The 14,636-nt window shown below is 43.5% G+C and overlaps 2 protein-coding genes across 2 annotated transcripts in view; one reads left to right on the forward strand and one right to left on the reverse strand.

Moving 5' to 3' along the window:
- Positions 1–13,491, reverse strand: part of Cdr2 (cerebellar degeneration related protein 2) — a 25,643-nt gene extending 12,152 nt beyond the window's left edge. The window contains exons 1-2 of the mRNA XM_031388152.1: positions 13,157–13,491; positions 963–1,075 (exon numbers count right to left, since the gene is read on the reverse strand). Coding sequence (XP_031244012.1) covers positions 963–1,075; positions 13,157–13,232 — 189 coding nt within the window. The 5' untranslated portion in view covers positions 13,233–13,491. The remainder of the gene's footprint in view (positions 1–962; positions 1,076–13,156) is intronic.
- The window catches only part of LOC116102900 (transmembrane protein 180-like), a 31,221-nt gene continuing 30,004 nt past the window's right edge, over positions 13,420–14,636 (forward strand). The window contains 1 exon segment of the mRNA XM_031388156.1: positions 13,420–14,070. The gene's annotated coding sequence lies outside the window, so the exon portion shown is untranslated.

The following is a 14,636-nucleotide window of genomic DNA, read 5'->3' on the forward strand; positions in this document are numbered from 1 at the left end:
GGGTCACTGGGATGGTGGATTGAGTCTGGGGTCACTGGGGTGGTGGGCTGATCCCGGGGTCACTGGGATGGTGGGTTGATTCTGGGGTCACTGGGGCGGTGGGCTGATCCTGGGGTCACTGGGTGGTGGGCTGATAATGCTTTCACTCCTTAGCTGAGTGCTGGCTGCGCTGGCATGTTTACTTCACAAAAATTTGTAAAGGCAAGGCAGGAGGACTGAATCTCCAGCCGTCCTGGATTGCAGAACAATACTTCCTGTCTTAAATAAATAACAAAAATTCGACCAATTCTTAAGTTTAAGCACAGGTAGTTTAAATAAACTATAAAATCAAATACTACATCAAAACAAACCTCCTTACCTAACTCTACATTTGGAATGCTGTTTAGTTGGAGGGAGGGAGGTGCTGCCACCAAAGAAGAGTATGCAGGGAATGTCAACAGTATGGGCAGTTCTCTCCCCTGAGCTTGGGGGATGCACGAGTCCTTGAATGCATACTGTTCTGCATGCACATGCTTTTCTGTATACCTTCCATGTAGCATAACTAATTTTACTAAAAGAAAAAAAAAAGCTTAAAAAACTAAGTACAACTTCATTTTGCTTTACATACTGGCAAGTACTGGATTGTTTACTTCTTGTATATTTTACCAAGGTTGCCGGGCGGTGGTGGCTCACGCCTTTAATCCCAGCACTTGGGAGGCAGAGGCAAGCGGATTTCTGAGTTCAAGGCCAGCCTGATCTACAGAGTGAGTTCCAGGACAGCCAGGGCTACACAGAGAAACCCTGTTTTGAAAAACAAAAACAAAAACAAACAAACAAAAAAGTGTCTTTAGTGGTTTAATTTCTCAAAAAAGACTACTTTGAAGTTGAATACCGTTTCTAGCTGCAAGTGCTATTTTAGCAGTCTATGACAACAGCAGAGCCATACATCAGAGAGGATGTACCTCTTCCACTGAGTAAATTACCTCAATTTCCTGTAACTGCTCCTGATTGGTTGTGTACATCTGCTGAAGAGAATCTTCTAACTCTGTGTTCCGATCCAGTAGCGTCTTTCCAAGTTCAGCAGCAAGCTGGAGATCTAGCACAACAAATAACTCTTAGGACACACCAAGTTCCATGAGCTTATTATTACTTCAACATTTTATATAACCCAGTTCTTAAAATAAATGAAGCAAGTCCCAACACATCCAAGTGAGATCCCAATAGAACACAGAATGGCCTAAAACAAATCTGAGTCCTACTTAAAATTCAGTTGACGTGGGGCCTGCTAGCAGTTGAAGTACGCTCTCATGCACTCTGTCAGACATGAAAAACAACAGTCTATTTCATAGAGATGTGGGCATTATTTCAGGAATGACCATTCAGTCTTACAATTCTAAATAATCATTATTCAAATCCTGACATTCTGCTTTTGAGATGAATCCTTGAGCCAAAGAGATAAGCCTCTTAGCAGCCTCCAAAATTTCTAGCAAGATACTGTGAATACAACTGTCAAAGCAAAGTGTGTTATCTGGACTCTTTTAAATTTTTTTCTTTGAATTTGTGTGTGTGTGTCTATGACAGTTTATGTACTACAGAAAGTCAGAAGCAAGCATTGGATCCCATGAACTGGAGTTACATGTGGCTGTGACCTATTGATGTGGGTGCTAAGAACCTAATCCAGGTCCTCCACAAAAGCAGGACGTGCTCTTAACGACTGAGCTCTCTCTCCAACACCCTGTATCTTAGACTCTCAAGGCAACCAAATATCAATGCAAGAAATGAAGACATACACCAGTGGTGAGATACTTGTTTCACAAGTCTGCCTCTCCCAACCCCAATTCCTATCATATCTCTTTTGTTCTTTTTGTTTGTTTGTTTGTTTGTTTTCAAGACAGGGTTTCTCTGTGAGGCGTGACTGTCCTGGGAGCTCATTCTGTAGACCAGGCTAGCCTGGAACTCACAGAGATCTGCCTGTCTCTGCCTCCTGAGTGCTGGGATTAAAGGCATGTACCACTACCACCCAGCCCTATCACAGCTTTTAAGCAAAGCAGCAATATGGTTTTGTTTCATTCTTCCATATACAAATGGCCCAGGTGCTATTTTATTCCACCCCCGCCCTCCGCCCTGGCTGTCCTGGGAAGTCACAGCAATTCTCCTTCACCTTCCCACATGCTAGGATTACAAGTGGGAGCCATGGCATCTGGCTTCTCTGTTTTAAAGCTTATTTGTCAATTACCTTCTTAGGCATATGTGCAAATAAGGCAGATTTTGTTATATTACAATCCCAGGAATAGAAACTTAGTAATAATAGAAAAAGAAACACAAAACGGAATGATAGTGGCAATGTAAAAACCCTGACAGGGTAGATAATCTCAAGAGACACCTGTGCCCTGTCCCCAAATAATTAAAATCTCCCCCTTACCAGAGGAAAGGAAAGGCTGTGTTCCACACAGTTCTGAATGACAACTTATCAGCCCACCCTACAGGACAGACCAGAGCTGAAACAACATAGGCAGGATCACACCTTGACCAGCGATGCTTAGTTATATAAACCTCCTGTCCTCTAGTCACCTACATCTCATGTTAGTAATTCCTTAAATGAACATGGGGGTACAGCCATTAGGCCCCTCATATTTGTTCCTCTTCCCAGGATACCCATGTTAAATAAATCTTTTGTTTTTCACTATCATCTGTCTCTTTAATGGTGTACTGAAGATAGATGGCTGATCTTAGCTTGCTGGGGTTGCCAGAGCACAAGACTTTTACTTAAAAAATTCCCAGAAATTATGGTGACACAGGTAATTGAAACAATTATCTGTGTAGTGCATTTTATGGGCCAGCTCTATGATATATAGTGGGAAATGTAATGACCTCTAGGCAAGGAAGGTATAAGACCCAGATCTAACTGACATTTTCTAGAAGAACATTGATTTCATTTTTATTATTTTTAGTTGTGTATGTCTCTATCTGTCTGTGTGCATGTGTAAATGAGTGCAGGTGCCCACAGAGGCCAGAGTTGGAATTACAGGTGGTTTAGGCTGCCTCATGTGGGTGCTGAAAACTGAACTTTGGTTCTTTGAAAGAACAGTATGTACTGGCTGGTTTTGTGTGTCAACTTGACACAGCTGGAGTTATCACAGAGAAGGAGCCTCCCTTGAGGAAATGCCTCCATGAGATCTAGCTGTAAGACATTTTCTCAATTAGTGATCAAGGGGAAGGGCCTAGCCCATTGTGGGTGGTGCCATCTTTGTGCTGGTAGTCTTGGTTCTATAAGCAAGCAAGCTGAGTGAGCAAGCCAGGGGAAGCAAGCCAGTAAGTAACATCCCTCCATGGCCTCGGCATCAGCTCCTGCTTCCTGACCTGCTTGAGTTCTAGTCCTGACTTCCTTTGGTGATGAACAGCAATGTGGAAATGTAAGCTGAATAAACCCTTTCCTCCCCAACTTGCTTCTTGGTCATGATTCTTTTGAGCAGGAATAGAAACCCTGACTAAGACCCAGTATATGCTCTTAACTGCTGAGCCATCTTCCTAGCCCCCATATGGTGAAGATAAAGGTCTCTAAACTTGTCTTGTTTTGAGAAACAATTATTCTGTTAATATCAGATTGTAACTATCAAATGGAACAAAACAGAACAGTCTTTCCAAGATAAGTTGCAATATATTTCTATTTCAAAGTATTTCTACCAGGCATTGGTTTAACGATGTCTGTTGGTAGGCACTATTCTAAACTCTGGCTACAAGAACAGAACGGGTGAAGCTCACAGTTTGTTGACTTTCCTAAGCTACTAAGGGAAGCTAGAGAGCACATAAGCACTGGATCTTCAAATGTGATAGCACCATCACCGCTCAAATGGTGCCTTGACAATTGTATTCATATTCTCTCTCTCTTTCTCCCTCTCCCTCCCGCCCCCCAGATAAATACCTATATAGTCAGGAAGACCAGATTATGCTTTGGGTACTGGGGAATATAAGGAATTCAGATTTTAAGAATTGTGAGCTTACAGCCTATGGGAGAAAGCAGCATGGTAGGTAATATAACAGAGAATACCAAGTACTTGAAAGACCATGTAAAGCAAGGAAGATGTATGGAGGAGTTTGGGTAAGAAAGGCTAAACTACAGAGAATGCTACAATAAAGATGTGAAGAAACTGAGGAAGTGTACATCTGAGGGAACAGAATTCCAGGCAGAAGCAAGGCAAGAAAGAGCAAAGTCCCTGGGAGGAATCATGAGCGAAGCTATTAAGGAGGCCATGCTGAAGCGGAGTAGGACATAGAGATTAAGTCAGAGGGACTCCAAGGTGGCAGCCTGGGCAGGACTTAACTAAAGAGATCATGCACTGCTTTTTACTCCAAAGTAGGTGGGGAGACTAGGGAGGCTTGGCAGCTGATTGTGATTGCCACACAAATACACCAAATGAGATACAGAGCACAGTGAGAGGACACTATAAGCAGGAGTGAGAAAGGACGGTGGCTCAGACCAGATGCTGGTGATGGAGAGAAGCAACAGACTTCAACATGATTAGAAAGTAAAAGCTGAAAGGATTTGTTGATTAATTTGATACTGACTATAAGAGCAAAAAGTTAAATTATGTAAGGAGGAATCTAATTTTAGCTATGGCTTGAAAGATTGGAAGTCATCATGGGAGAGCCAGGAAATAACTTATCATAATCTATAACCTGGCAAACAGCCAGTAGGAAGGAAGAAGAGAGTGGAGTGAGTTGAAACGGGAGAAGCAGCCAAAGAGCAATCATGTAAGATTATTACAAGCCAAGGCAGAGACCTTTTAAACTGTATTCTATGTGATGGCAAATTACTTCAGGTACTGGAATACAAATATGTGTCATAAGATATAGTAGTACTCATCCAACACCATAATTAGTATTGTGCTGGGTTGGTTTCCCCTCACCAAAAAGGTGGGTGGGGACAAAGCAACAAAACCTACTATACACCAGTCCAGCTTAGCTCCAAACACGTAGACTGCTTGTGTATCTTGATTATATGTTTACCTTCCCCAAATCTTCCCAGATCCTTCCCAGGATTGGAGAGAAGCAAAAGGGGGAAATTTGAGGAGAAACAACTAACATTAAAGGCCATTTGGAAAACCATGTGGACATCTACTGAAGAAGCTTAAATATATGTGCGCGCGCGCGCACACACACACACACACACACACACACACACACACACACACACACACGAAAGGAATATAAATGAGTCATCAAATAATAGGGGAAACAATGCGTTAACTAGATATCTTATGCCACTAAGTAAAATCCTGAGTGCCAAACTTGGGTTGCATCAGGGACCAAAGGGGTTCCCTGGAAGCCCCCAAACATTCACAACCTATTGGTTGCTTTCCACAACCTAATGGTAAGGCACTATTGGTAAAGACAACAAAAAAGTAGTTCTGGTACCTAGGTAGACGCTCTACTCCTAATGACCCTGTGGTGCTGGAAGGTACTTTGGACATTAATTACCTAGCTACAAACCCTGGACCTACAACAGTGACCTGCTTATAAGATATACTGATGCAATATTAGAACAATGTTATGGGAGCAGCCAACCACTTTTTTTATTACTAGATTTAAGATCCATTCCAAGAACTAGAACCTATACCTTATACTGCTAAAGTAGGTCACTGTAGGCCTTCTACCTGCCTCTTTGTTCCCTGAAATTACGACTCTGAGATTTCTTAAATATGAATAAATACCTAGGTCCAAAGCTTTGGCTTGTTTCCTGACTAGCTCATAACTTAATTACCCATTTATTCTATTCTAAGTCCTGCTACATGGTTACCTCTCCTCAGCATTAGGGGTGAACCTCCATGCCTGACTCTTTCCTAGAATTCTCTCTCTCCTGGATGTCCCATCTACTAATCCTGCCTCAATTCACTGGCCATAGGCCTTTTATTGACAGGTGATGCTTCCACGCATTATGTGAAGATTCCCTCTACAAAAGTGGCTCAAAACCTGAGACAACTGGGCCATGGGCCTAAAGAGAAACTTAATGATGTTCTTTCTTAAAATGAAGGTCCCACTGTTGACCAGGCGGACCTCTAATTGAAAACCTTCTTGTTCATCCTACCAAGCAGATAAGGTTAAACTATATGAACCACATATCTAGCATATTCACCTTACAAATTTATCACTACTTAAAAATGAAACCATATCAATCAATAGTTACTAAAATGTGTTCTTATAATTTTAATAATGTTAAAAATATATACTTACTGTTATTACATTAAGGCCAGTAAAGAAGCCAATCAAATTTTATCTTGTATTCACAAGCTAAAACCTTTACCAACAACCGAAAGCATTTAAGAGACATTAATCTTGGTATGTTTCTATAGGATATAAAACCTAACTTTTTCAGATGAGACAACCTGAAGGACAAAACTATTAAAGTACTCAACCAAACACACATGGTGAGTCACAGCCAGAAACCAAAGCTTCTAACACACGTCACCAGGAGTCTTCATCATCTACATCTACAGAGTGTTTTCTTCTCCCATCCTAGAGCCTTGCACACCCAAGGCAAATGCTCCAAAGTAAGATCCCTAACCACCTCCCCCTTTCTCCTTCATAAAGAGTCTCGCTACACAACTCAGGCTGGTCTTAAATCCAATCTTTCTGTCTCACATCATCAGTGCTGGAATTACAAGCATGTCCCCTCCCCCTCATGCCTGGCTGTGAAGTAGATTGTTTTTCTCTCTTCTTCAATGTTGGGGCTCAAACCCTGGGCTCTGTTACATTTTAAGCAAGCACTTAACCACTGAACTAAATGCTCAAACCCATGTCTGAATACTGTTACATTTTAAGCAAGCACTTAATCACTGAACTTAATGCTCAAACCCATGTCTGCATAGTTTCAAGGCTGAAGAAAGATATGTCCACATACTACTTTAAGGGGAAGATTATAACGCTCCCTAGTTTAGGGCTTTAGTCATTTGTGAGTGACAACAAGGAGAAATGAGAAGTTCAGACATTTGGGTGTATCTGGCCAGCTCAGCCAGTGAAACACCTCCACCCAATCCATATTATTTGCCTTTTTCACTAAATGAAAAAGAACTATAATTGAACATGGTCCCAGCACTTTGGGGGCAGAAACAGGAGGATTGCCACAAGTTCAAAGCCACACACAGATACATAGTCATGTATGTATGTATGTCACACAGTAGTAAGCAAAACTATCTAGGAAACAAAAGGGACTAATAGGGGGTGGGAGGACCAGAGGGTGGGCGGCAGATAATGGAGGGAACAGTCTCATCACGCACTATATACTCATGTGAGGATGTCTGTACACAACACAGTACCACATGCAATGAATGTACATTATGGAAAATATAAAAAACACAGGATAAAAAACAAGTCTCACAAAGTAAAGGCCACTTCTTACTAATTTCAAAAAACAAAACAAAACAAAACAAAACCCGACAAACTAAAGCAATTGAATCTACAAAAACTTTTGAGCTGAAACTTCTTCAAAATCAAGACCTGAGTTCCTCACGCACTTCCATTCTGTTAGGAACTGCTTATGCCGATTACAACAGCCAGTAGCATGTTTCCTGCTACTGTAGAGGTCAAATAGAGCCTCTTTTTTTGTTTCCCATTAGTCAACAACAAACAGACAAAAGTTTGAGACTCATCTTCATCTCAGTTTGTAGTTAAACAGAGTCAGTCCCAGGCTCAGGAGCCTGGAGCTTCAGCCTCTTGAATATTTCATGGAATGTTTACAACTCTAGCAAGTCAAAGCACAACTACAAGAGTGCACCTATGAGGTCACACTGTATAACAGGACATTACTTCATCTGCTAGTGTAAAGACACCCGACTGTTTCAGTCTTTAAAACACAGCATTTCCTGTTGTGCAGCATCTGGTCTCCATAACCAAAAAGAGCCAAAAGCTGGCAGGAAGCCCAAGAAGTGTCTCTAAGTAATTGGTGGAGGGAACGGGAGAATGCTCAAAGTCCTTTAATTTTACTTTTTAATTAATGCACAAAAGGAAAGGAAATCTTATCCTTCCAAAGCTTTGCACACCTGTTTATCTATTACAATAAGGATTTCCATTGTCTTTTCTAAAGCCTACTGAACTGGCCTGGCTTAGGCAGTCACTATAAATATCATAGATTTACAATGTATCAGTGATCTATTAATTCTTTTTCTTTCTTTCTTTCTTTTTTTTTTTTTTCCGAGACAGGGTTTCTCTGTGTAGCCCTAGCCCTGGAACTCACTCTGTAGACCAGGCTGGCCTCGAACTCAGAAATCCACCTGCCTCTGCCTCCCAAGTGCTGGGATTAAAGGTGTGTACCACCACCGCCCAGCTATTCTTTTTCTAAGCAGTCTTGGCAGGTAAATTTTTTTTTTCTTTAATGCTAGGGACCTCACACACAAAAGCAAGGGCTCTACCACTGAGTTATTACATCCTGAGCCCTAGTATGATCTACTGTCAGTGTAGGTGCTGGCTTTGAATAATAGTCACTCAGCCTTGCACTTGGGCACAAACATTAACAATAGTAGCAGACTGCTATTTGTCTTTAAAGATCGTTCTTCCAGAATGTATTACAGTTTTTTTATTTTACTTGTTTCTTAAACATGAACAAATAAAAAAGCTGAGGACAGTGTCCTATTAGTTGTAATCTGCAGCAGTAATTCAATAACACAAATGCTGAAAGCTTTTCCTATTACAGAGTCAAATGGCGTCGTCCGGTGACGTTCCTATTCAATGTCTGGTGCCAACATTACTGTAATTGAGAACACACACACACACAACCTCAACATAAACATACAAAAAAAACCAATAGCGTCAGTTTTAATGACCCTCTAAACAATGATTCAGCAATTAAATGCACATTAGAAATTCAGAGATGAGCTCATTTTGAAATTTAGAAAGACGTACTCATCTTGCAAAGGAGTTTCAGTATTCCTTTAAACTACGACTTCATTTGGTGATCCATACACCTGCCACCCAAACCCTTGTTCTAAAGCCTGTAGAACTACACCAGTGACAACTGCACCAGCAGTCAGTCGGCCTAAGGAAAGCCAGTCTTTGAAGACTTTCCACCTTGTTCATGGGGGCACATTTCAAAGCAAGTGCCATCATTACCTACACAGAAGGCGCCTGCTGTCCCAGAAAAGACTGTGCCCAGAGATAACTGTCAGTATTCTTATCGTGCCAACTCAGTCCTCTAACAAAAGTCTCCTCACCAAAGCATCTCTGCCTCTGCGAAGCTTTACACGTAATAAGATATTAATAGGAGACCAGAGTTGACTGAGGTAAGAATGTTTTTGTTACTCTGACTAGAAAGGAAGGCCCTAACAAAGTTTAACACAGTTTGTCTATTTAAATAATGGCAGTTATTACCAGATGAAAAAAATGTAATACTCCCAATGCTTTAGAAAAAAAATGTTTTTTTTAAAAGGCATGTTCTCACTATATATATAGCCTTGGCTGGCCTAGAGCTTGCTATGTAGACTAGGCTGGCCTTGAATTCAAATCCACCTGCCACTCTGCTCAGCTGGATTTTTTTTTTTCCTTTTTATGAAGCAGGCCATAGGGCTGGAGAGATGGCTCAGAGGTTAAGTGTACTTGCTGCCAAAATTGTAGAGAACCTAGGTTCCATTCCCAGCACCCACATGGTAGATTTCACTTCCAGGGGATCAGAAATCATCTTCTAGTACACACACACACACACACACACACACACAGGCAAACATACATATAAAGTAAAATAAAAAGCAATAAAAATAAAATTTTGCTTAGCGGGCAAAAAAGGTATTTTTTGCCTTTCAAGCCTGGGGATCAGAGTTCGATCCTGGGAAGCCATGTAAAGGTGTAAGAGATCCGCCTCCACAAAGCTGTTCTATGACTTCCATACATGTACATGGCATGCAACTCGATTCCAACACACAATAATTAGCATACTGAAGAGAAACTGGGCATGGCCATCTCATCATTCAGCAGACTGAGGCAGGAAGATTGCTTTGAGTTTGAGGTGGCCTGGGTTACACAGCAAGACCCAATCTCAGAAAGTAAATAAGAACTGGTAAGATGGCTCAGTGGGTAAGAGCACTGGCCATTCAGCCTGATAACCTGAGCTCAGCTGCCAGGACCCACATGGAGGAGTGAGAGGACTGACTCCCACAAGTCTTCCTCTGACTTCCATAGATACTCTGTCAGAGAGGAGAGAGCCAAAACTGACTGGACTGTACATAAGCCTGTAGAGCTTTTCCTTTCTTCCTTTCTCTTTGGTTTTTGTTTGTTTGTTTTGAAACAGGGTTTCTCTGTATATCCCTGGCTGTCCTGGAACTCACTCTGTAGACCAGGCTGGCCTTGAACTCAGAAATCCGCCTGCCTCTTCCTCCCAAGTGCTGGGATTAAAGGTGTGAGCCACTAAAGCCACTACTAAGCTTTTTCTTAAATAGTGACTGATGTGGGAGGGCCCATCCTATTATGGGAGGCTTGTTTAAGATAGTGTCTTAAACAAGTCTCAATATTATTTTCTTTTTTTCGTCTTTTTTCGAGACAGAGTTACTCTGTATAGCTCTGACTGTCCTGGAATTCACTCTGTAGACCAGGCTGGCCTCAAACTCAGAAATTCGCCTGTCTCTGCCTCCCAAGTGCTGGGATCAAAAGGCATGCGCCTTTTGAATCTTAGGCTATCTATCCAATACAGATCTACATAAGTTAATGAAGAAGATCATAAAGAAACATGATAAAATCCAACTAGAGTTCCTTAATCTACACAAAGAGACAGAGCTGTTCTCAAACTTCTTAGCAACAAATGCCGAGGGTGTTCATTTACTAGCATCTTCAGATGTCTCTAGTGAATAGATTCATGAACAGCATCCCATTGAGTGGGAGTCCTGCCTCCCTGATGGCTGGCTACAACAAGTGGTGCCACTGCCTACATTAATACCTAAGTTAGTAAAAACAATATGTTCTTGATAAACGATTGTAAACTCTGTTCAAAGGTAGTTCTAGGCTGGCTCATTGGTACTCTGTTTACCTAGTATGCGCTAAGGGCCTAGGGTCAATCCCAGCACACCATATACACAAAACTTTTTAACAAGTAAGTCAGCAAAATTGGAAAAAAGATGCTCAAAAGAGCAGCCATCATTCTTTCATGGGCATATTTAATGAGCTAATAGGAGTTTATATCTTCCGTTTGTACTTTATGGGGCTACTTATGATACAGAAGCCATGGCAAAGTCCACTGTGATAACAGATGTAGAAGCCTTTGGAAAGTAGAGAAATTCCAATGGAAATCAACAGTGAATTAGTCTAAGGTTTGTTAGACTTGAAGATGTGACCCCTTCATCTGGATCAGAAGTTTAGAAATCCACACATAGCCCCAAACATATTTTGCTTACCACTCAGTAAACTGAGATAGTACAACTGTTTGTTCCTGATAACCTCCTGTGGAGAGGGGTTTGGCTGCTGGGTGGACTAGGGCACTGGACTGAAGACAGCTGAAAACATTAAACTTGTGTGTGTGAGAGCTTCAGTCCAGGCCAACAAATACTAAATCAAGTTTCTATTATGATATGTTATCTATGATGTTAGATATGGGAGATTGGACTGTCCTTGAAGGTTTTGTTTCTTCTTAAATATGGTAAAGAAAAATCTCTGGCTTGGAGTCTGTGAACTGCTTCTGTATAATAAAATGCTGCAATCACACGATGGTTGCTTCAGTCCTCAAGTATCAAAATAGGTCATCAATCCTTATGGGGCAAGTCTGAAGTAGGCTAAATGTCTAACAAATTTGTCTTCTGGACATGGAGAAATGTGATGGCAAAGCAGCATTGTAACTGCTAGGCAGCTTCAATTATTGTAGTATAGGGATCTATTTGGGCTTAGGTCTTTGCATATTAAGAAATAAAAACACAGAAATTTTTTAAAAAAAAGCAAATTACCATCTCTTCAAAGAGCTACCTATTTTCTTTTTCTAAGTATGAGACTGAATTTTTCCCCATCAGATGCAGTTGAATTGTGAACAAGCAGCGGTGTGTAATAGCCAACTCAAAGAGATATTAATTTTCACAGGAAGTTTGGGGTGGAAATAATTACACAGAATAGCACAAAGGATTCCTAAGGTCCCCTCTGCATGGTGGTTAAGAATGTCTACTCTAGTGTCTGCAGTAAATACCTAGTCTCCCCAACAGGATCTACTTCAGCCAGAGGCAACTACTGCAGCACCTGATGCTATTGGAAGAATTAAAGGAACCTACCAGGGTCCCCAAACACCAAATCCTACTATGAATGTACAAGAAAATGGGCCACTGGCTTCATTCAGACTGAAGGCACTGTTGAGATTGTCTCTGGAGATGCCGCGAAGCAAGAAAACCAAGACAGGATTATTTTTAATTGAAAATTCGAATGCAAAGATAATGGCATGATTAGAGCTGCCCTCAAATTTCATTTAGCCCCTGATGAACGATGGCTAAGTAATACATTAAGACACAAAACAGTTTAATACCCAACTGAGTAAGTTGTGAACTGGGATGCTAAGAAACCGAACAGTGCCTACAGGCTCCTCATTTCTCGTGTGTGTGTGTGTGTGTGTGTGTGTGTGTGTGTGTGTGTGTGTGTGTGTGGCGTTAAAGATACTCGCTCCTGTGTGTGTGTGTGGCGTTAAAGATACCCGCTCCCATATTCGGCTTTTGGGAATCCACTTAAATTTTTTAGCCTCTGCTTTCTGGAAAACGGGATAACAAAAAATTACTCTCACTGAGTGATGGCGCGGATACCGCACAGCAGCACTGCCCCCCCCACCCCCCACCTGCAGCGGCTTGCAGAGTCTGCGGACCATGAAAGGCGAAGTGGGGCGGGCAGGGCAGCACGACCCGGAGTCAGGTCAGCAGCTGATCGCCTCCAGACCAGGGCAAGCTGGTTCACCCCTGCCCACTTCAGAAGTCCATTAAGGAGATGGATCCGCTCATCATCCCCCGCAAGCGCTTTCTTAAAGCCCGGAGCATCAGCCAGTGTGGCGCGTCGGCAGGGCCGTGGGCCGCGCGCGCCGGCTCTCTGCGGTCGGGATGGGCGGATCCGTTGCCAGGTGAGCGCGAGAAGCCCCCGGCCGCAGCATCCCAAACCTCCAGCCTAAGGAACTTTCTAGCACTTTCCACACCTGCCACCCCCGGGTCCCCACCCCTCAAGCCCCCGGCGACCTCGCCCTCACCTTGCTGGAGGTCCCGGTGGTCATACCAAGGCTCATCCTCCATCTCGAACTCCTCCACCACGTTATCAGCCAGCATGTCGCCGGGGACCTCCTGGGGCAGCGGGCTTTGCCGCCGCCCTGCCGTTTCGGCCGCTGCCCCAGGCTCTCCCCCGGCCCCGCCGCCCTCAGCCAGAGCCACCCTGGGGCGGGACGCGCCGGTCCCGCCGCAGCTCCCGCCGCCGCCCCGCGCCGCCCAACGTCCGGCGCCCAGTTGAGAGCGCCCGGGGTGGCGCCCGGAGCCGGCTCCTCACGCCTGCAGCCCGGCCCAACGTGGCACTTTGGCAGAACCCTCCCAAGCCGGGGAGACGATTCAAACCCGGGAGGCACCTTGACCAATCACGAATGAGCCGCCTATAGAGTGATAGCGACTTCAGCCAATAGAATATCAAAAAGATCGCGGGTCCGAGGACCATCAGCCAATAAAGGTTTAGGAAGGAACAAAGGAGGCGGGGAAAGGCGAAGAGGGTGCGGTCGGCAGCCCCTCCTCTTTTGTCTGCGTCGCGTCTTCTCAGTTGAGTACACTCCAGTTCCGGAGTGTGGAGGCGGCTTCGGCGGGCTCCTGGTGCCGAGGACTACCAGTTCTGGGCACCGGACATCTTCCCACCCGTGGGTTTCGGATACGGGCCAACTCTCCTTGGCTCTACCCTCGGTGATGCGCGGAGGGAGACTCGTCCGTCGCAAGGTTAAAGCCTAGAGAACGCTACTGAGGGAAAGCTGCTCCTCAATGTCGGAGACCTGGCCTTCCAGGGGCACGGCAATGAACTCCTAGAAGGGTGGTCACCAGCCCTACTTCACACTCCGGTGTCCCGGGCTGACCAGTGGAAGCCGCCTCCCCCGAGAAAAGTTGCCATAGTTCTGCATAGAATTTCTTAAAGGTTCGTAGAGCCCAAGATAAACACGTAAGAGCAGGCATTGCACTTGGCGACCCGCTTGCCAGCGTCTTCTTGTTGACGCAGCAGCCGTGACTGCTGTTTCTTGGGTTAAACTTTTAACATATCTGGGTACCTCACATAGGGAAACTCTCAGAGGGAGAAAGGTCGCCGCAGATGTTTGGGATGTTAGGACTGATAACCTCTACTGAGGAAAGGAGAAGAATTGTAACAACTGAGGAGGGGAGGGGAGTAAATTCTCAGTTTTGGCAGTAGTGATTTGGTAGATACCTCCTGAAGTTAATAACACCTTCACACAGATCCAGGAGTGTCACCCGAACTAAAGTGGAAAGCAGTTGTAAGTTTGCCTTATCCAAAAAAAAAGCACCAGTGGTGGCCTTAAAATAGCGTACACATTACTATGGTTTAAAACAGGAGAAATTGCTAGGAAGAAGTTACAAATCCTCAAGAGTTACTTTTATTTCTGTATATAAATGAATAAGATCTTGGGGAATTTGGAGGAAGGAAAACTTAACCCTAATTTCTTTTTTCAGTGCTAAGGATGCCTCAAA

The sequence above is a fragment of the Mastomys coucha genome, unplaced genomic scaffold, assembly GCF_008632895.1.
Source record: "Mastomys coucha isolate ucsf_1 unplaced genomic scaffold, UCSF_Mcou_1 pScaffold21, whole genome shotgun sequence".
Taxonomy (NCBI): domain Eukaryota; kingdom Metazoa; phylum Chordata; class Mammalia; order Rodentia; family Muridae; genus Mastomys; species Mastomys coucha.